The 22,297-nt window shown below is 61.3% G+C and overlaps 1 protein-coding gene across 1 annotated transcript in view; it reads left to right on the top strand.

Moving 5' to 3' along the window:
* LOC116831981 (3',5'-cyclic-AMP phosphodiesterase 4B-like) overlaps positions 1–22,297 on the top strand; it is a 116,751-nt gene that overhangs the window by 12,665 nt on the left and 81,789 nt on the right. Inside the window, exons 2-3 of the mRNA XM_075061268.1 lie at positions 12,254–12,379; positions 20,277–20,509. Of these exons, the coding sequence (XP_074917369.1) occupies positions 12,317–12,379; positions 20,277–20,509 (296 nt within the window). The 5' untranslated portion in view covers positions 12,254–12,316. The remainder of the gene's footprint in view (positions 1–12,253; positions 12,380–20,276; positions 20,510–22,297) is intronic.

Raw genomic sequence — 22,297 nt, 5'->3', positions numbered from 1 at the left:
CTGCTGAGCTGTGGCAAGCAGAGGGGGCTGCGCCCGGGTGAGACTCGACATAAACCAGATGATTGCCCGAGCTGGAGGAGGGAGACACTAATGAACCGCCTGTCTCTGAGGAAGTAAGCAGCCTGGCAGATGCAGCTGCAGTCACCGACGTGTCTGTCCCCCTGGGGATGTGGCCCACTGGCAGATGAGGCTTTCCCGAACAGGCTTCTTAGGCATAAGGGAAGGGCGGGAAGACCCAGCGAAATGCCAAGGGCACCGTGACCTGAGAACCCCGCAGCAGGTGGATCCGGGCAGCGAAGCTCACTCCCCAGCAGGGGAGTCCTCCTGCTCCGCGAGTTTGGCGCTGACTCCTGAGTATGTACGCCCGCACACCACAGGTTTCCGGATCTAGGCGTATAACCCGTGAGATCACATACCTACACCTTGGTCAACAGCGGCGCACGGGTGTGCCCCCGCAATGGACAGCAGGGGCCCAAAATACCGAGGACCTGCTGACCTGTTCACACTGGTAGCACCTGTATGAGAGTCCGTCCGACCTGAGGCTGTTGGTGAGAGACCAGAAGCCGGAGAAACCCCGCAGTCAAGCAGGCCAGCTTGGCGCGAACGAGCTTGTGGATCAGTCGGGCAGGGGATGGCAAGGGAGAGTCTCGAGAGCAGGCCTGCCCCAACGCAGAGAGAAGAGTCAGCATGGAACCTCAGCGGTGGCCTATGGAGAACCTCCCCCAAAAGGGGAACATCCAGTGTCAGGTCCCCAGCTACAGACGGACTCGATTTTGGAGGGGTCCGACTGTGCCTAAGCAAGCTCTGCTCTTGTAACTGCGTTGCCTGTTGTCCAATAAACCTCTGTTTTACTGCGGTTAAGAGTCCCACTGTGAGTCCCAGGAAGAAGGGGGGCAAGGGCGGACTCCCCACACACCAAATGAAACACACCATGGTGCAGTGGAGGAGAACTGCACCCCAGTCGACGGCGCTTCCTCAGTAAGTGACTGTGGGAGCAGTAAAACGAAGGGGTATATAACCCCTGGGAGGTGTGTGCCCCATGAGAATGGACTTTGCAGTAACAGGGTCCCCGGGGATTGCAGGAGCGTCCCCAGGGCGGAAGGATCTTGCAGCTCGAGATCCTAGCAGAGAGTGGTGGACTCAAGAAGGGCGGTGCACTCAGGGGCCCCTGGACAACCATGGGGAGGTGCACACCCCGACCTGTGAGTGGCCAGCAGGAAGATTGTACGCCAAGCGCGCAAAGTGTGAACTGTGAGCTGTGCACAGCAGAGGGGCTGCGCCCTAGAGGAGACTCACCAAGACCGCTGATTCCCCGGCTGGAAGCAGGGAAGACCACATGAATGAACGGAGACCCGTCTCTGAGGGAAAACAAGCTGGCAGATGCAGCGCAGACACCAGTGTCTCGTTCCCGAAGAGCTAGCGCAGTGGCGTCGAGGTTGACCGCGGACGAGCCGTGCGTCTACGCACTCGAGACCCCGCCTGCCTGCGCGCCCGTGCCCGATGCCGGCTAGGGGAAGGGGGCGGGGAGGAGCCCCCGAGCGGAATACGCGGGCACAGATCCGAGCCTGCTCTCCTGGCAGCAGGCGAGCTCCGCTTAGGCAGCGAAGCTCAACTCTGCACCCGGCAGCAGGGCGCGATCCTCTCGGCGACGGTATTCGGGCTGCTCGCCTCAACTCCGTGACGCCAGATGCGTGCTGGAATATGAAACGGGAGCCTGCAGATAGGGAGACAGCTCGAGTTAAGAAAAGGTCAGAGAGCTGGAGGAAAAGAAGAAATCCGCGTGAACATTGAACGCGGGAATGCGCGCCACGATGAAGCGAGGAACACCAGCATGAGAACACTGAGCTGGAACTGGGCCAGGGCTGAGAGACACGCTAAAGACGGCCCCGGCCTGTGTGAGTGAGGGGGGACCAAACCTACAAAGAGCTTTGGATGACACTTGCTGGCCTCCGGCTTGTGAGGAAGTATGGGACTTGTCTGTGTGGGGCGATTTGGGAGACCGCCCAGGGAGGACTTTAGGTGAGGGACAGAGGTCGGCTGGCGAGGCTATAGACACTGGTGTCTGGCTGCATTGCCAGGCTGTTTCCCTCAGAGACCAGGGCGCCGTTCATTCATGTGGTCTCCCTGCTCCAGCCGGGCAATCACTGGTTTTGGTGAGTCCAGCCCGGGCGCAGCCCCCCTGCTTGCACAGGCTCCACCAGGTCACCTTCGCCGCTTGGCGTACCATCCCTGCATGGCCACTCACAGGTCGGGGTGCTTGCCGCTCCTGGTTTTCCAAGGGGGACCCTATGCAACCAGCCACCGTCTTGAGGTCACCAACTCTCTGCTAGGCGAGCTGCAGACTCTCGCCCCTGGACCGCTCGCTGCAATCCCCGGGGAACCCTGTACTGCAAAGTCCCTTCTCACTGCACACACTCAGGGGTTAATCCCCCTTCGATTTACTGCTCCAGTCACTTAAGCTGTCAACCCGAACACCCGGCGCCGAGGCGCGAGAAGGTGGGCAGGGGAGGCTACTCCCTCTGCGCGGGCAGGGTGAAGAGGACGAACAACAAGGGTTTTCATGGTGTGTGGGCCGGGAGGAAGGTCCAACAGGGCGAGTGACAGCTTCTTTGGGCCATTCTGGGCGGCTGTCGTGTGCGCAAGTTGCAACGTGATCCTACAGCCAGGATCGAGACTCCATTAAAGCACCTGAGCCACACTAAACACAAGAGAGTTTATTCAGGACAGACTACGCTACAGCCAAGAGCGGAACGCAGAGTTTACAGCAGAGCTGCAGGCACAGTCAGGGACCCCCATCGGAGTCCTGCGCTTTCAGGTGCTTGGATCCTAGCGCAGGAACCCCTGACAATTCGCCCCCACAGCCCCAAACCCAAACTCAAAACTACTTCCTCCTCACTCCCTTCCTTTGTCTTCCTTCCCGGCAAAAGGTGACGCTTCCCCACCTGCTGGAGCTGTGCAAGCAGAGGGGGCTGCGCACAGGGAGACTGACGAAGGACCAGCTGATTGCCCAGCTGGAGGAGGGAGACTGGAACCCTGTCTCTGAGGGAAGCAGCCTGGCAGATGCAGTGCAGTCACCAGTGTCTGTCCCCCTGGGGAGTGGTCAGCTGGCAGATGAGGGCTTCCCGAGACCCAGGCTTCTTAGGCATAGGGGAAGGGCGGGGAGGAGCCCAGCGAATGCCAAGGGCACCGTGACCCCCCCGGCCAGCAGGGGATCCGGGCAGCGAAGCTCACCCCCCAGCAGGGGATCCTCCCTGCTCCGCGAGTTTGGGCTGACTCCTGAGATGTACCGGAAAAGGTTCCGGAGTCAGCGTAAAACCCGTGAGATCACATACCTACAACTGGTCAACCGGGCGCAGGGGTGTGCCCGCAAGTGGACAGCAGGGGCCCAAACTAAAGAGGACCTGCTGGACCTGTTCACACTGGAGCACCTGTATGAGCAGTGCCCGTCCGACCTGAGGCTGTGGTTGAGAGACCAGAAGCCGGAGAACCCGCAGCACGCAGGCCAGCTGGCCGACGAGCTTGTGGACAGTCGGGCAGGGGATGGCAGGGAGGAGTCTCGAAGGAGCAGGCCTGCCTCAACGCAGAGAGAGAGTCATCATGGGACCTTCCAGCGGGGGCCTATGGAGAACCCCCCCAAAAGGGGAACATCCAGTGTCAGGTCCCTCCGACCCACTCCAGGGGACCCACGAGACATGGGCTGCTATCACTGTGGCCAACGAGGCCACATATGGGCCCAGTGCCCCAAGCTCAGGGACAGACCAAGCAGACCCAACCCGCAGAGGGTGGACTGGGTAAAAACCCAATCGGAGGAGGAGCTACGTTCCCAGGAAAGGGGGGCTGGCAACATACCACCTGTGAAGGAGGGAGGAGGTCCCCAGGTCAGCTCCTCTGGGGGGCTGGAAGCTCCAGCCTCCGGGTTTTTGGTTTACCGGGTGGGCGCGGGGCTGCCCCTCCGGAAGGAGTGCCTTGTTTCCTTGGAGGTAGATGGGAGGAAGGTCACTGGGTACTGGGACACGGGCGCAGAGGTGATGCCCGGCCCGAGGTGGTGGCCTCAGATCGGATGGTGCCCGATGTGACGAACTGGGACTGTTCCTAATGTTTGCTCTGAATACTGTGTTGGTGCCTCAGTGTCCCCTAGGCAGTTCTTAAGTATCTGGCAGAGCAAAGGACCAGTGCACCTAATGCCGGGCACTCTGTCTCCTAGCAACTGATGGCCTGGGCCCCTCCTCTGCAAAGTTGCCAACTGCAGGTGTTGGAGACCAAAGGGATCAGGTTGACCTCCTGGCTCGGGAAAGGGCTGAGCAGGAGAGGAGGGGCCTGGAGGGGTTGGTGAGTCTGGAGCTACCTGGGGATATAGGTAGTGAAAGTGCAGACCTTAGGGGTCTGGCTCACTGCCCCTCCAGAATGGACCCGGCCGAGGGGTCTGGTTCGCTGTATCTACAAGCTCTGTTTTAGAACCCGTTCCTGTCATCGAATAAACCTCTGTGTTACTGGCTGGCTGAGAGCACTCTCTGACTGCCAAGTGGGGTGCGAAACCCGTGTGGCTTCCCCAGGACCCCGCCTGGGTGGGCGCTGTGGGAAGCCCACGAGGCCGAGGATGCTGAATGCCTCCAAGGAGGAAGAGACCGCCAGGAAGGTAAGACGTGGTTGACTTTCTTGCCTGAACAAGTCTGCTCCAAAGGAAGAGGAGGCTCCAAAGTTCCTGACTGTGGCTAGTGGGAGCAGTTCCAGAGCATCGCCCGGTGACTCCCGTGACACCCACACCTACCTGACCCTGATGGGATGAGGAACCCCAGGGAATCTACGTTTTCACCCTTTTCAAAACTGTTATATGGAAGGCAGTAAGGGGGCCCCTAGACCTGATGAGGGACGGAATGGGAGGGAGGCCACTCCGAGGGAATTCAGTGGTGTGAGTATGTCTGGACTCCGGAAGACTGGCCGAGCTCGATGGGGCCTGGCCAGGGAGAATCTGGCCTGAGCCCGAGGAAGCAGAAGTCTGTATACCCGCGGGCGGGCCCGGGCCTTCGCCACCGGGGATCAGGTTGAGGTTCTCATCACCGTGAGGAAACAAACAAACTCCAGGCCGCCTGGGAAAGGGCCTTCAAGTTATCCAACGAACTAGTTGGTGGAGCTGTCAAACCGGGCACCACCACCATGTGGGTGCTCTCCATGTGAACATGATGAACACCATAGCTATGACGGGGGAATGTGTGTTGGCCGTCGCTGGTGGACGACTGGAGGGGGCAGGGCAGCGATGGACCGTTTATAGATCATTCCTCATGGACAAAAGCTGGTTTCCCAGCCTGGAGGCAATGTCCTCTTGCTGATGCAGTGACCTGGCCCAGAACATCTGAGTATCAGGAGTGTGCTGCAGCTAGTTACGGGACGCGAACGCTGTTTTCACATACCAGCATGGACGCACTAATTGACTGATACCACAGGTGGAGACCGGGTCACATTCCCCTATAAGAGCTCCCCCTTTCGGTCCATCTGTGGTAAACTGCCCCATGGATCCTGGAAAGAGAGGTCATGACATGCTGGTCCTTTGGGTGTGATCAGCTTCTTCCAGCCCTGTTGGCCTTCGCAGTGGTGCGGTCCCAGAAGGGTGGTCAATCCGGTCCTCGTGAACGATCGAAAGCTCATGCTGTCATCACCGTACTCTCGTATCTACCTCCATGCCAGGCCCTGACAAGCCCTAACAAGTCTGGAGGTGCTCGGCTACCTCACCACCATTGATCTTACCACAAGGGCTCTGGCAAGTGGCGCTGGACACAGATGGCAGCTGAAATGGTCCTTTAGTCACCCTCCTGGGGCTCTAACGAGTTTCTAGACTCTGCCCTTTGGCACTCACAGAGGAGCGCAGCGCTAACCTTCCCATGCGCGCGGTGGATGCAGCTACTGAGGGGTGATGAAGTTGGTTGGCCGTGGCCTATTGATGACTCTGCGTCTCAGCCAGACCTGGGAGACATGCTGTTCCCAGGTTACACAAGTCTGACGAATCCAGGAAGGCTGGTTAACGTGGTAAAGGCCTGAGAAGATGCAAGGTGGGGATGGCTGAAGTAATCTTCACCTGGGCCCATCGGTTGGGGATGCGGCTGCCTAAAGCCGGACCAGCCCAAGGTGGAGTGATCAGATGACTGGCCTGCCCCCCAAACCAAAGAAGTCAGGTCCAGGCCTTTTATTGGGTGGCGGGGTACTATCGAAGGTTCATGCCCCACTTTAGCACCTTAACCGCCCCCCTACTGAGTTGTGCAAGAAGGGGAAACCAAACAAGGTGGTCTGGACCAAGCAGTGCCAGGAGGCTTTCGGGCGTCTGAAGAAGACTCTGGTTTGGTGACCCAGTTCTGCAAACCCAGACTTTGACAAGCCCCTTTATGGTGTTCACTGATGCCTCAACCGGGACTGGGGCAGTGTTGATGCAGGAGGATAAAAAGGGGGAAACACCCCATCATGTACCTGAGCAAGAAGTTGCTACCCTGGGAGCAGAACTACGCGGCCATCGAGAAGGAATGCCTGGCCATGGTGTGGCCCTTAAGAAGCTAGAGCCATATCTCTTTGGCGACACTTCCCGTTGTACACCGACCACTCTCCCTTGACCTGGCTGCACCAGATGAAAGAGCCAACGCCAAGCTCCTGAGGTGGAGCCTGCTCCTGCAGGACTATGACATGGACGTGGGCCATGTGAAAGGGAAGTGCCAACCTGATAGCGGACGCGTTGTCCCGGAGAGGGGGCCCTGAAACTCCCCAGGGTCACTGGCAGATGACCCCGCTCAGTTCAGTTCGAAACGGGGGGAGAGTGTGAATGGAGTAGTGGGCCTGTCCTGGTGTGGGAAAACGGAAAGCAGGGGATGTCTGTAGGTGAGGGACAGGTAGTCAGGTTGTAATCCGAGCTGGCAGGGGGCAGGGGGAGCTCCTGGGGGGAAGGAGAAGGAAACAAAGGATTCAGCTGGCGGGAGAACAGGCAGGACAGTTTGGGTTTGGGGCTGTGGGGCGTAATTCAGGGTATCCTAGCGGGGATCCAAGCACCCTGAAAGCCCAGAAGGACTCGATTGAGGGGTCCTGACTGTGCCTGCAAGCTCTGCTGTAACCTGTGTTCCTGTTGTCCAATAAACCTTCTGTTTTATTGTCTGGCTAAGAGTCACTATGGGTTCCAGGAAGAGGGGTGCAGAGCCGGACTCCCCCACACACCGAGACAACACAGGGATACTCAGGCAAATTAATCCAAATGAATTTTTAAAGTAAATTAGTTGAACTGCGTTAAACCCCTGCGTGAACGCTCTCATTGGGAATTAAAGTGGTCTGATTTTGATTTAGCGTAATTCACTTTGGAAGCTAAAGCAAATTAAGGCCACATTAATTCTGAATGAGCGTGTCATGTAGAGATTTAACTTGGTTTAACTAATCCACTGTAAATTCACATTTATTCAGATTCATTTTCCTGAGTATCTCTATCTCAGTACTTAGCTGGCTCCTGTCACGGTAGGATCTCCTGTCACGGTAGGATGAACCTCGCAGTGCCCCTGGGAGGCCAGGCACTGCTATTACCCCTATTGTAGAGATGAGGAAACTGAGGCACAGATCCTCTAAAGTGCTTAGGCTCCTCACTTCCATTGGAGCCTAAATACCTTTGAGGGCCTGGGCCAGAGAGCATAAGGGGGCATCTGCGCTGTAATTCCCAGCTTGAGGCGATGCAGTCACGTGCGGTCTGATCCAGCCAGCACGCTAACAGCAGCAGGGTAGCTGCAGGAGGAGCCAGCTGCCCGGCCGGAGTCCACGTCTATTGTCTCCCATGGGATCATGCTCCTCCTGGTGCAGCTCCACTCCCTACTGTCAGCGTGTGGGCTGGGTCAGAGCTAGCACAGCTCTGGCTCCTTGAGCTGGCAAGGATGGGGACGTAGCCAAGGGTGCAGAGGGATGCCGAGGCAGTGCCGGGAATTGAACTCACGTTGCCCCCATCCCAGCTGGCACCCGAGCCACCGACCTGCCCTTCTCCGCAATAGCTGGGGGGGAGGTCGACTCCTGTCATTGCACCAGCTGCGGATCTGGCCCATGGTAGGAAATGGGGAGCTCCCGTGTCTGCCCGCAGCTCCAGTCCCATCCTAGTTCGACACTCCTCCGGTGCTCGTGTTCTGGGGGCCAGTGTGAACGCAGGGGCTCATGAGGGGAGTGCTGGCTCCTGACATGCGATTTGAGATCCCCGTAGGCCTCAGCGGGCCAGTCCCAGCGTATGGCCTGGCTGGAGAGAAGGAATCACTCATTTGTGTTGGCTGCTCCGTTACCTTCTGGGGTGGGGGCAGGGATGGACCCATGCGCTGGGAGGTGGAGATGAGATGGGATGGACCCATGTTGCAGGATTGGGACTGGGCAGGCAGTGGACCCGTGCTGCAAGAGTGGGGGATGGGTGGGGATGGACCTGTGCTGGTGCGGGGGAGGGGCAGGGATGGGGGGGGAGCAGGGTGGACCCATGTTCGGGAAGGGGGGGGCAGGTGGACTCTTGGCCACCCAGCCCTGGGCGTCTCAGGTGCCCCTGTGCAATCCTGGCATTTAGGACTCGCAGCAAGGGGCCAGTTGATCTTGTTGCCAGTCAGTGAGACCCTGCCTGGGGCTGGTGGGGGCCGTGCCCACCCCCAGTGAGAGAAATGGCCATGTCTCCTGCAGAGGAAGGGGCCCTGCACCCTGGGTCTTAGAGGCCCCAAGGTCTGTCCCTCTCCCCAGCCTGGCTCCCTGCCGTGGGCACGACATCTGCCCTTCCTGAGGCAGCATAAATATTTAGGCGTCAGCAGATTTATGGGGAGATGGCTGGGGGCGAGTAGAGTCAGAGCGAGTGGGGGTGGAGGTGGACCCCCTAGCGAGCCTCCTTGAGTGCAGCTGGCCCAGGTCAGGAGTGATGGGAGCCGATCCCATCTGACAGTCCTGCGGGGCCCCCCAGGCTCTGTGAATTCAAAGGGTCTCCACCTGCTTCCCATCGAGTGGGGGGTGACATCCTCCAAACTCAGCGTGGCATGAATGGGTCCCGGGCAGGGAAACAGCAGAGACTCCCAGGAGCAAGGGGCCACCGCTCGGGGTGGGGATTGGGACACGGGGTCTTCCCCCCCAGGGGGCCTGGCTCCGATCTGACCCCAGGGCGGGGCAGGGAATGGGGCACTGGCTTGGATCCAGCAGGGGGCTGCGGCCCTGGGGGTGCAGTGGTGCAGTTATGTAGGAGAATGGCCTGCTGAGAAGGCAGATGAAGGCTGCTAGCTGCCATCACTCGGATGGGCTGTCTGGCCTGGCACGGCCGCGCTCAGAGGATGCTTTGTGCCCTCCAGGGTCAGCAGAGTGTCGCTGGGCTGCCCACTGGAGGTGTGTATAACAGTGTTCTAGTGCTGTCAGCCAGCGTAGAGGGGTGTGGGGGGGTGTGTGCATGCGCACATTTCTGAGCCACTGCAGGGTAACAACCTCCTGCTGCTGCCAGCTGAGATCCTCAGTGCTGTCAGCCAGGGTAGAGGGGTGTGTGGGGGTGTGTGCGCGCGCGCATTCCTGAGCCACTGCAGGGTAGCAACCTCCTGCTGCTGCCAGCTGAGATCCTCCTTAGTGCCAAGGGTCTGTGCCTGGGCCAGCAGGTTCTGCATTCAGACCCCGGTTGGGCCACCCGAGCGCTCTTTGCGAACTCAGACCATCCTTTGAACGATGGACCTGCCCTGCTGAGCAGCGTCACCACGGTGCTTCCACTGCTGTTCCGCCCCAACCCCCCGTGTATGCAATGGAGTTAAACAATTAATTATTCAGGAAATAACTCCCCAGTCTGCTGCTTCATGCAGGGGATTGATTCTGCGAAGGCTCCTTGGCCCGCTCCTCCCCGGCTCAGCGCTGACTCTGGGCCCTGGGCCGGGGGCTGTTTTGGGAGCTCTATTATGGGAGCTGAGAGTGGTGGTGTTGAAATAAGGGAGAGCGGGAGAGACAGCGTTTGGGTTCTGTGCCGCCCGCCTCCCTGAGGACAGTGCCGCTCTGGGATCCTGCCTACCCCTGCGCGCCCCTGGCACCACAGAACGGCCCCTGGGTGGCCCTGAACTTCCCCAGGTCACTGGGCAGAGTGACCCCGCTCAGTTCAGTTCCGAAGGGGGGAGCGGTGTGATGGAGTAGGGACTGTCTGTGTGGGGAACGGGAAGGAGTAGGGACTGTCCCAACATGTGTGGTAACGGAAGCAGGGATGGTTTCTGTAGTGAAGGACAGGTGTGCCTGTAACCCGAGCCCGGCAGGGGGAGCGAGAGGGAGCCCCTGGCGAGAGAGGGGACAGAAAGGGATCAGCCGGATCGAGAACATGCAGGACAGTTTGGGTTGGCAGTGGAGTGACTGCGCTTGTGGGGTGAATTCAGGGGATCCTAGCTGGGGATCCAAGCAACTTCTGAAGCCCCAGAAGACATCGAGTGGTGGGTCCTGACTGTGCTGCAAGCTCTGCTGTAACCTGTGTTCCTGTTGCCCAATAAATCTTCTGTTTTTAGCTGGGAAAGTCACTGTGGGTCCAAGCAGAGGGGAGAAGGGCTGGAAACCCCACACTCCATGACAGCACCTGGTGCGGCTGTGCAGGCGTTCACATGCCGGTGGGTCATGTTACACAGCACCCGTTCTGCCGGCCCTTCCCTGGGTCCTCTGTGCGAGGGTCGGGGTGAAACTCGTAAGGCACTGCTGTCCCATTTCGCACAAGGATGTTTCTGGGATGAATTTTACCCGCCGGCCTCTCTTGAGCTGGTCGTTAGCTTCATGAAATCCGCCCACTGGGGAGGTGCACCGCCGGCATGGGGAGTGGAGGAGACATTGAGGGTTGGTGTGAGTTGGGCTTGCACCAGAGGGCAGCTGGCTGGTCCTGTGACATGCACACCCCTGCCCGTCCTGGGTCTGCCCCGTTCCCCTCATCACTGGGGGCTGGACTGGGAGCAGGGATCCTGGGTTCTGTTCCCAGCTCTGGGAGGGGAGGGGGTCTGGTGGAGGTGGGTGAGGCCGGGGCAGCCAGGATCTAACGCCCCCACCCGTCACTTCTTTCAGGTTCCAGGCAGCAGGAGAGAGCAGCGTTTGACCCCGGCCCTTGCCTGGTGTGCCGCATTGGCTGGAGCAGGGGAACATGAAGAAGAGCCAGAGTGTCCTGGCTTGACGGTGGACGACGGTGAGAGGCGGCACCAGGGGTGTCCCCTCCCAACCTCGGCGTCCCTTCTTGGGGTGTGGCCTGGCAGGGAGCTGCCCCTACAATGGCGGTGTGAGACCCTATGAGTTCATGACATCATTCAATGTGGTGAGCAGGTGGCATAAGGCATTGACCAGGCCCCGGTATTGGAGCCAGCACCCCCTAGAGGGGAAAGGCCCCGTTCCCAGCCAGCCAGTCCCCTTGACAGGCACGTGGACAGCACCCACAGGCCAGGGCCGGGTGCTGGGGGGCTGCAGGCTCCAAGGGGCCTAGGCTGGAGTGGGAGGACATAGTTAAGGCCCTAGGCTGGTGGCAGGACTTTCTGTGCCACCCCGCTGGGGGGTCTCCCAGGCATCCGGGGCAGCGAGGGCTCCCAGGCACAAGCCAAGGCTGAAACCGCTGGGGAATTCAGGGGATCCTAGCTGGGATCCAAGCACTCTGAACCCCCAGAAGGACTCAGTGGAGGGGTCCTGACTGTGCCTGCAAGCTCTGCTGTAACCTGTGTTCCTGTTGCCCAATAAATCTTCTGTTTTACTGGCTGGATAAAAGTCACTGTGGGGTCCAAGCAGAGGGGAGAAGGGCTGGAACCCCCACACTCCATGACAGCACCTGTGCGGGGCTGTGCAGGCGTTCACATGCACGGTGGGTCCATGTTACACAGCACCCGTCCTGCCGGCCCTTCCCCTGGGTCCTCTGTGGCAGGGTCGGGGTGAACTAAGTGAACCTGCTGTCCCATTTCGCACAAGGATGTTTCTGGGATGAATTTTACCGCCCGGCCTCTCTTGAGCTGGGTCGTTAGCTCATGAAATCGCCCACTGGGGGAGGCTGCACCCGGGCATGGGGAGTGGAGAGAGACATTGAGGGTTGGTGTGAGTTGGGCTTGCACCAGAGGGCAGCTGGGCTGGTCCTGTGACATGCACAACCCCTGCCCGTCCTGGGTCTGGCCCCGTTCCCCTCATCACTGGGGGCTGGGACTGGGAGCCAGGACTCCTGGGTTCTGTTCCCAGCTCTGGGAGGGGAGAGGGGTCTGGTGGAGGGTGGGTGAGGCCGGGGCAGCCAGGATCTAACGCCCCCACCCCCGTCACTGTCTTTCAGGTTCCAGGCAGCCAGGAGAGAGCAGCGTTTGACCCCGGCCCTTGCCCTGTGTCCTGGGGCCGCATGGCTGAGAGCAGAGGGAACATGAAGAAGAGCCAGAGTGTCCTGGCTGTGACGGTGGACGAGGTGAGAGCGGCACCAGGGGGTGTCCCCTCCAACCTCGGCGTCCCTCTTGGGGTGTGGCCTGGCAGGGAGCTGCCCCCTACAATGGCGGGTGAGACCCTATGAGTTCATGACATCATTCAATGGGTGAGCAGGTGGCATAAGGCATTGACCAGGCCCCGGATTGGAGCCAGCACCCCCTAGAGGGGAAAGGCCCCGTCCCAGCCAGCCAGTCCCCTTGACAGGCACGTGGACAGCACCCACCAGGGCCAGGGCCGGGTGCCTGGGGGGAGCTGCAGGCTCCAAGGGGGCCTAGGCTGGAGTGGGAGGACATAGTTAAGGCCCTAGGCTGGTGGGCAGGACTTTCTGTGCCACCTCCGCTGGGCGGGTCTCCCAGCATCCCGGGGCAGCGAGGGCTCCCAGGCACAAGCCAAGGCTGAAACCGGCTGGGCCTGGGCTGTCTTATCCCTCCCCGATGCAGCCCCGGGGTCCCTGAGCTGGGCCCCCCCGTGCACAGGTCTCTCTCCTGGACACCCCTACGCTGAAGGGGTGTGCTTTAGTTGTTGGTGTTCAGCTGTGAGCTTGCACTGGTGCCAGGAAGTAGGCATGGTCTTGCACAAGCACTGGGAAGCATCGTGGCCTTGCCTGAGAACCGGGAAGTGGTCACGGCCTTGCACTAGCGCTGGGAAGCAGGCATGGCCTTGCATTAGCACCGGGAAGCATGTGTGGCCTTGCCTGAGAACCAGGAAGCGGGCACAGCATTGCACTAGCACAAGGAAGCAGGCACAGCCTTGCACTAGCACTGGAAAGTGTGCATGGCTTTGCCTGAGCACCAGGATCCGTGCACGGCCATGCACTAGCACCGGGAAGCAGGGACGGCCTTGCGCAGGCACGGCCTTGCACAAGCACCAGGAAGTGTGCGTGGCTTTGCCTGAGCACCAGGAAGTGTGCACGGCCATGCACTAGCACTAGGAAGCAGGCACAGCCTTGCACAAGCACTGGGAAGCATGTGTGGCCTTGCCTGAGAACCAGGAATCAGGCACGGCCTTGCACTAGCACTGGGAAGTATGTGTGGCCTTGCCTGAGCACCAAGAACCGTGCATGACCTTGCACAAGCTCTGGGAAGCATGTGTGGCCTTGCCTGAGAACCAGGAAGCAGGCACGGCCTTGCACTAGCACAAGGAAGTGTGCGTGGCTTTGCCTGAGCACCAGGAAGCGTGCACGACCATGCACTAGCACCGGGAAGCATGCTTGGCCCTGCACAGCCCTGCACATTGGCACACACGTGTGGATCGGCAGGTTCCCTTTGCAGCTACTGGCCTTGGACAGGGTGGCGGGAGGGCACGCGCAGGGAAAGGTGGTGCGGGGGCGCCCTCTGCTGCCCCGAGGGCAGAAGAACACCAGTAGCTGGGCAGACGAGTGTGCAGCTGCTGCACCTGTCAGTACAGGCTCTTGGGGATCCCTGGCAGCGTGGGGATATCTGCAGCTGGGGGTGGGGCTAATGAAGAATTCGGGAGGGTAGCTGGCCGCCTTTGGGTTGCATTGGGATGCGTAGCTGGCTGCGTTTGGGGTGCATTGGGGCACGTAGCTGGCTGCGTTCAGGCTGCATTGGGGTGCGTAGCTGGTTGCACTCGGGGTGCATTGGGGTGCATAGCTAGCTGCATTTGGGGTGCATAAGTGTCTATTGAGGTTCATTGGGGCACGTAGCTGGCTGCACTCAGGGTGCACTGGGGTGTATAGCTGGCCGCCTTTGGTTTGCATTGGGATGTGTAGCTGGCTGTGTTTGGGGTGCATTGCGGCACGTAGCTGGCTGCGTTCAGGCTGCATTGGGGCACATAGCTGGCTGCACTCAGGGTGCACTGGGGTGTATAGCTGGCCACCTTTGGGTTGCATTGGGATGCGTAGCTGGCTGTGTTTGGGGTGCATTGGGGCACGTAGCTGGCTGCGTTCAGGCTGCATTGGGGTGCGTAGCTGGTTGCACTCGCGGTGCATTGGGGTGCATAGCTGGCTGTGTTTGGGGGATATTGGATGCATAGCTGGCTGTGTTCAGGGTGCATACCTGTTTGTATTTGGGGTGTGCTGACGATGATCACTCACAGCTCGTTGAGCTCCCTGCCAGGCACGGGAACGCAGCCTGCACTGATCATGCTATGTGACCCCCACTCATGTTTGCCTGACGAGGGTGGAGGCAGGTTGCTTTACATTACTATGGCCCATGCTGTACTGCTAGAAGAGGAAGGATGTGGGAGCCTGGACTCCTGGGTTCTATCCCCAGCAAGGGGAGTGTGATCCAGTGGTTAGAGCAGGAGGGGCTGGGAGTTTGTCCATCTGCCCTTAAACTCTCTGTGACGGAGATTCCCCAGCCACCCTGGGGAGCCTATTGCAGAGCTCAGCTACCCTGGGAGTTAGACCATTTCCTTTGATATTGGACCTAACCCCCACCCCCACCCCGCTGCAGCTAGAGCCCCGGACTCCTTGTCCTGCCCCAGTGGCCGTGGAGAACAACCCACCCCCAGCCCTGTGCGTGGGAGGCCGGTTCTCAGGGCCCCTCAGGCTTCTCTCCGGAGCAAACAGGCCCCGGGTTTGTAATGTTCTTCCCAGCGCAGATTGGCTGAACCTTCGCTCGGTCCGGCCGCTCTCCTCCGGGCTCTCTCCAGCGTGTCCCCAGCCTGCCTGAAGTGCAGCGCCCAGAACTGGACACCGGGCTCCTGCTGGGGCCTCCCCGAGCGGGACAGTCACCTCCCGCGTCTCACATCCGACGTGCCTGTTACTGCGCCCGGACCGCTACTAGCCGCTTGGCAAGGGCAGCGCACTGGGGGCTCACATAGTGCTGGTCCGCATAGAGGTGACAACCTATTACTGCTACCAGTTCCTCTGTTCACTCAGGTGGCAGAGGTCTGTGCAGTTCTAGCCAGGCAGCCTTACAGGCAGCAGCCTGCTTGAGTGCATGGCCTGGATTTATCGCCAGAGCACTGCACAATGGTCCGTGCCTGCCAATTGCCCTGCCCCCTGCTTCCCGGCTCCCCGGGCCCTGCAGCGTCACAAGGTCCCCCCCGGCCCCCATTGCCCTGCCCCCCTCAGCTGGTCTGTGTGGTGGCTGCAGCGTGTTCGCGTCTCAGGCTCAGCTGCTGTCCATGGTCGATGCCCCAGCGGGCGGGCGGGCGGCCTGACACCGTGTGTGCTGAGCGCGGTCTCACACCGTGGCCAGGTGCTGCGCGTCAGGTTAATCCCAGCCGGCTCTGACAGCGGTGCTCGCATTGCCCCTGTGTCCCGGCTGTTCCTGCCAAGCGTCTCGCAGGGGGCCGGCGTGCTGGCGTTATCCAAGAGCCGGCACATCCAGTGCCGGGCTGGGGGTTAATGAGGGGTTAACAGCCCCCTTATACTCTCACCAATTGTGTTAGTTTATTAAGAAAATGCCCCTAGGGAACCTGGGCTGGTTCCAGGCAAATGGACAGACATGGTGGGCTTGGAGTTATATGCCCCCGGTCAGCCACCTCCGCACACAGGCGCCTAAGGTGTCTGCGCCCAAGGCCTGGAGCTTCCCACTCCTCTGGGGGGGGGGGGTCTGTACACAGAGCAGGAACTGCCTTTAGGATGATCTGTTAGGCAGAGACGTGGGCAGCTCCTGGCACAACGAAGTTCATGGTCTGCCCAGCGTCCGGCATAAGAGGGTCCTGATCTCGGCTGGGGTCTGGGCAGCACCTGGCGTGACGGGGCCCTGATCTTGGCCGGGGTCTGGGCAGCACCCGGCACGATGGGGCCTTGATCTTGGTGGGGGTCTGGGCAGCACACGGCACGATGGGGCCTTGATCTCGGTGGGGGTCTGGGCAGCACCTGGCACGACGGGGCCTTGATCTCGGTTGGGGTCTGGGCAGCGCCCGGCACGACGGGGCCCTGATCTCAGTTGGGGTCTGGGCAGCGCCAGGCGCGACGGGGCCCTGATCTCGGCCGGGGTCTGGGCAGCGCCAGGCGCGACGGGGCCCTGATCTCGGTGGGGGTCTGGGCAGCGCCTGGCACGACGGGGCCTTGATCTCGGTTGGGGTCTGGGCAGCACCTGGCACGACGGGGCCCTGATCTCGGTTGGGGTCTGGGCAGCGCCAGGCGCGACGGGGCCCTGATCTCGGCCGGGGTCTGGGCAACGCCCAGCGTGACGGGGCCCTGATCTCAGCTGGGTCTGGGCAGCGCCCGGTGTGACGTGGCCCTGATCTCAGCCGGGGTCTGGGTAACGTCTGGAATGACAGGGCCCTGATCTCGACTGGAGTGTCAAAGAGCTATTGTAATAGTAGCACTGATAAGAGACAGGTTTTGGCTCTGTTCCCTCCCACTTCTGTGGGAACTGGCGAGCCCTTCCTTGCCGCGGGATCCCCCAGTGTCTCTCCTTGGAGTGTTTGTGTTGCTCTGGCTGCAGGTTTGGGCCATGTGGGCCTGTCATGGAGCTCAGGCGGTTTGTGGCCTTGAGATCTGGTGAAATCATCAGTGCCTAGGCTGGGATCTCCTGGGAGGTGGGGCACAGAGCCCCGCCTCCTGCCTGAGCTGCTGGGGAATCCCTGCTTGCAGTGGAAGGACTAGGACACACAGCTGTTCCCTGCTGCAGAGATGGGGGCGTCTGGGGAAACCCGAGAGATGTGATTCCCTTTCTGCCCACTAGAGGGCAGCGCTGCCCGTCCATGCCCGCCCAGTTGAATGAGTTATTTCCACTAATTCTCTCTGCCCTTTAATTACATTTTCTAATTAAAAAACCGAGTTCAGATAGGGCTGGACGGGGAGCTCAGTGCTGAGTAATGATAACCAGCATCAGTGCTTCAGCAGAGGGGTCCTACCCAGCCTGGGTTCCCCTGCGAGGGCCAGGAAGGGAACCCAGGCTCCCAACCCCCCCCTGCTCTAAACATTAGTCCCCACTCCCCTCCCAGAGCCAGGATAGAACCCACGAGTCCTGGCTGCCGGCCCCCCTCTAACCCACTAGACCCCTCTGCTCCCCAGAGCCAGGATAGAACCCAGGAGTCCTGGCTCCCAGCCCCCCACAGCTCTATCCCCCTAGACCTTCACTCTCCTCCCAAAGCTGGGATAGAACCCAGGAATCCTGACGCCCCAGGTCCTTCAGCCACTGGACACTGCGCCCCTCCCTGAACTGGGACTAGAAGGGGGCAGTGCTGGTGCCCCCATATCTGGGGCAGCTCCGAAGGACCCCCAGTCACCTTGCTCCGTGCTGGCTCTGCTCCCTTCCCCACCTCTGCCCCAGCCTGGGAGCTCCCAGCTGCTTGTCCCTGCCTTGTCTGCTATGGGGCTGAGGGAGAGCCAGCTCCCGGCTGGAGAGGGAGGAATCAGGCTGTTTGGGAGCCTGCTGCGATGGCCCCGTTGCTGTGCGAGGCAGGGGAAGGACCCGGTGTGTCCTGGCAGCATCTCCCACCCTCTGGCCAGCCCCGCTCAGCAGACAGGTCCCCACTCGGTGTCCCACAAGGCCGTTCTGCCCTGGCCCAGCCTGTTTGTTTGCTGGGGGCAGGGGGCAGCGAGGGCTGGGCCCCCAGGCCTGGGACTTGCCCTCCCTGCCCTGCGCTGCCCCGCTCTGGCAGGGCGCTGATAGACCCCCCCCCGCCCCGGTCTGGAGATGGCTCAGCAGGGGCCTCGTAGGGCAGCGGCCACCCAAAGGTTTGTGGGAATGTAAGGGGCCCTCTGAACCAGCACTGCCCCTGTGTGACACCGGGGAGCGCTGCCCCCGTGTGACTCCAGGGGGTGCCGCAGGGAGTGGGGTGGTGGCGCTGCCCCTGTGTCACGGAGTCCCCGGGCGATGCTCTGGAACTGCTCCCCACAAAGCCAGTCAGGACTTTGGGGAGCCTCCTCTCCCTTGGAGCAGACTTGTTCAGGGCAAGAAGCTCACACGTCTTCACCTCCTGGGTCTCTCCTTGGAGCATTCAGCATCCTCTGCCCCTCCGTGGGCTTCCCACAGCGAGCCCACCCAAGCGGGGTCCTGGGGAAGCCACAGGGTCCTGCACCCCCACTTTGCAGTCAGACGTGACTCTCAGCCAGCCAGTAAAACAGAGGTTTATTCGATGACAGGAACAGGGTCTAAAACAGAGATTGTAGATACAGCGAACCGGACCCCTCGGCCAGGTCCATTCTGGGGCGGCAGTGAGCCAGACCCCAATGTATGCCCTTCACTCCTCGTCCCCAGGCAGCTCCAGACTCACCAACCCCTCCAGCCCCTCCTCTCTGCTCAACTCCTTTCCCGGGCCAGGAGGTCACCTGATCCCTTTGTCTCCAACACCTTCAGCTGGCACCTTTGCAGAGGGGGGGCCCAGGCCATCAGTTGCTAGGAGACAGAGTGCCAGGCATTTAGGTGCACTGGCCCTTTGCTCTGCCAGATACTTAAGAACTGCCATGGGGACACTGAGGCACCAAGACTGTATTCAGAGAAAACATTAAGAACATTCCTAGTTCATCACACCCCGTGTGACTCCAGGGGGTGCCGTAAGGAGGGGGTGGGGCGCTGCCCCCATGTGACTCCAGGGGGCGCCGCAGGGAGCGGGGGTGGGGGCGCTGACCCCATGTGACCCCCGGGGGGGGCCCGCACTGCAGGGAGCAGGGTGGGGGCACTGACCCTGTGTGACAGGCCCCTGCCCCATTCCCCACCCCCCTGAGCCAGTCAGTCTCTGCCCTGGGGCCGGGTTAGAGCTGGCGCCTCCTAGAGGGGACAGGCCCCTGCCCCATTCCTCACCCCTGTGCCAGCCAGCCCCTGCCCTGGGGCCGGTGGGAGCCAGTGCCCCCTGAAGGTGAAAGGCCCCTGCCCCATTCCCCACCCCGACCCTCCAGTTCGCCTCTCGACACTGGCTCCGAGGCCCAGGTTGCTCGGCACAGAGGCCGTGTCCCGAGCGCGGCTGGTCCATCCAGCTGTGTGAGCAGCCGAAGCTGAGAACCGGATTCCATCCTTAGCTCCCCGCCGCAGTCGAGAGGGACAAGGGGCTGATTAGCGCAGCCTGACGATGCTGACCATAAGCATCCGCTTCAGCCACCCCCCACCCACCTCTGAGATGGGCTGGTAAACAACAGCACAAAGGCAACAGGCAAGGATCTGTCCCCTCTGGGGGCACCAGCTGCCCTCCGGCCCCAGGGCAGGGCCTGGCTGTCTCCAGGGGGCAGGGAATGGGGCACGGGGTCTGTCCCCTCTGGGGGCGCCAGCTGCCTCCGGCCCCAGGGCAGGGCCTGGCTGTCTCCAGGGGGCAGGGAATGGGGTGCAGGGTCTGTCCCCTGTGGGGGCGCCAGCTGCCTCCGGCCCCAGGGCAGGGCCTGGCTGTCTCCAGGCGGCAGGGAATGGGGTGCAGGGTCTGTCCCCTGTGGGGGCGCCAGCTGCCTCCGGCCCCAGGGCAGGGCCTGGCTGTCTCCAGGGGGCAGGGAATGGGGTACGGGGTCTGTCCCCTCTGGGGGCGCCAGCTGCCTCCGGCCCCAGGGCAGGGCCTGGCTGTCTCCAGGGGGCAGGGAATGGGGTGCAGGGTCTGTCCCCTGTGGGGGCGCCAGCTGCCTCCGGCCCCAGGGCAGGGCCTGGCTGTCTCCAGGCGGCAGGGAGTGGGGTGCAGGGTCTGTCCCCTGTGGGGGCGCCAGCTGCCCTCTGGCCCCAGGGCAGGGCCTGGCTGTCTCCAGGGGGCAGGGAATGGGGTGCGGGGCCTGTCCCTCTGGGGGCACCAGCTCTAATCTGGTCCCAGGGCAGGGACTGGCTGGTTCAGGGGGGTGGGGAATGGGACATGGGGGGGCCCTGTCACCTCTGGGGGGTGTTGGCTGTGATCCAGCCCCAGGGCAGGGCCTGGCTGTCTCCAGGGGGCAGGGAATGGGGCACAGGGCCCATCCCCTCTAGGAGATGGAGGGTGAGAAAAGGTTGTGGGTCACCTCCCCAGCCCTTGTCCTGACGCTCACTCTCTGCTCTCATTGGCAGAAGCCCAAGGACCTGCTGGACCCCGGGCTCTGCAGCTGCTCCTACACCGCTGGCAGCATGCTGGGCGCGGACCTGCGGCGTGGCCGGCGCCGCCTCTCCTCCAGTCTCCAGGTGCCACCATGGAGACCCCTGGACCGGGCACGATCGCCAGAGCCCGACAGCGTCCAGAGGCCGACCACCCTGCCCCTATTCATCCCGCCCCGCATTGCCATCACCCACGCCGAGCTGGACAGGTAGGGCACGGGGGGATCAGTGTGTGTGCACAAATACACCAGGGGAGGGGCTGGTTATCCTGCCCTGAGTGTGCAAACATCCAGGGGGCTGGTTATTGTGCCTTGAGCGTGCAAACACCCGGGGGAAGGGCTGGGTATCATGCCTCGAGTGTGCAAACACCCGGGGGAAGGGCTGGTTATCGTGCCTCGAGTGTGCAAACAGCCAGGGGAAGGGCTGGTTATCGTGTCTTGAGTGTGCAAACAGCCAGGGGAAGGGCTGGTTTCATGCCTTGAGTGTGCAAACACCCAGGGGAAGGGCTGGTTGTGCTCTGAGTGTGCAAACACCCAGGGGAAGGGATGGTTATCATGCCTTGAGTGTGCAAACACCTGGGGGAAGGGCTGGTTGTGCTCTGAGCGTGCAAACACCTGGGGGAAGGGCTGGTTGTGCTCTCAGTGTGCAAACACCCAGGGGAAGGGATGGTTATCATGCCTTGAGCGTGCAAACACCCGGGGGAAGGGCTGGTTATCATGCCTTGAGTGTGCAAACACCTGGGGGAAGGGCTGGTTGTGCTCTGAGCGTGCAAACACCTGGGGAAGGGCTGGTTGTGCTCTGAGTGTGCAAACACCCGGGGGAAAGGCTGATTGTGCACTGAGTGTGCAAACACCCAGGGGAAGGACTGATCAGGCCAGCGCCCCCTGCAGTCGGGTCTCAGCAGTGCTTGTGGCCTGCCAAGGGTGGGCCCTGCAGATCAGCCTCCTCTGGCTAAGGGGCTGGTGCTGGGGTGCGGGGGCAGCACGGCGGGAGGAGGGGGGGCACAAGGGAGGGTCTCTCAGGGTCTCTCTGATCCAGGGCGAGTGGTGATTTAATCTAGCTCTCAGCCCAGCTGCACTAAGTGGTTTATTCGGCTCAAATAGAGATTTATTGGGCACGGTGGAAATCTCCCTAAAACCATCATCTTCTTCCTGCCCCCCACGCCCTCCTGCCCATGGGGGATCCCGGCCCATAATCATTCTGCTGCCGCTCAGCACCCTGTGGCGGGGTCAGGGCTGGGAGACAGTTACACCCACAGGGCCATGCAGGCTCCAAGGCAACTCCCTTAGCGGAGTGGGCACCACGACCCGTCGCCTGCAGAGACCAGCAGGGGCCTGGCTCCTTCTCTCCTTCCCTGGGGCTGGGCGAACCCACCACCCCGGCAGATCCGCTCCCTCACTTGTGCGGGGCAAGGAAGGACGGCAGCGGAGGCTGGAATTGCAGCTTCCTGGCAGGCGCAGGCAGGAAGAGCTGTGCCAAAGCATGTTTATTTGTCGCGGGGTTTGGGGGCAGCCCTAGGAAGCCTGATTAGCTTTGGGCGCCCCGTGGGGATTTGTCTGAACCGTGGGCGGCAGCGGCTGAACGTTGAACCTCCCACTCGTCAGCTGGGAATCAGTCGTCTTTTGACACTGGAGAAGCAAAGTCCTTGTTCCTTCAAGGTTCCCTGTTTGTTCCAGTCATTTCACCTCTCCTGGGGCCCGGGCCGGTGACCAAACGGCGTTTCCACGCCCGCGGAGGATGATAGGCGCTGGGGGAGCTGCAATTCACGCTGGTTACCTCTAGGCTTTTGTCATGAGCTCAGACAAGCCAGTTGCATCCCCTGCCTGTTCCTCTCGGAGCCCGGGGCCCCTGGCCAGGGCTGAAGCACTGATTGTGCCACAGAAGACTAAAAAAGGAGAAAATCCTGGTCGAAGTCGCTTTGTCACAGCCTGCTCAAATGTGGGAAGGTGGGCGCTGGAGGGAGGAGACGGGGATGGTGCCAAAGGCAGGAGCTTTCT

The sequence above is a fragment of the Chelonoidis abingdonii genome, chromosome 26 (assembly GCF_003597395.2).
Source record: "Chelonoidis abingdonii isolate Lonesome George chromosome 26, CheloAbing_2.0, whole genome shotgun sequence".
NCBI classification, from domain to species: domain Eukaryota; kingdom Metazoa; phylum Chordata; order Testudines; family Testudinidae; genus Chelonoidis; species Chelonoidis abingdonii.
This window is presented reverse-complemented; position numbering and strand designations above follow the sequence as displayed.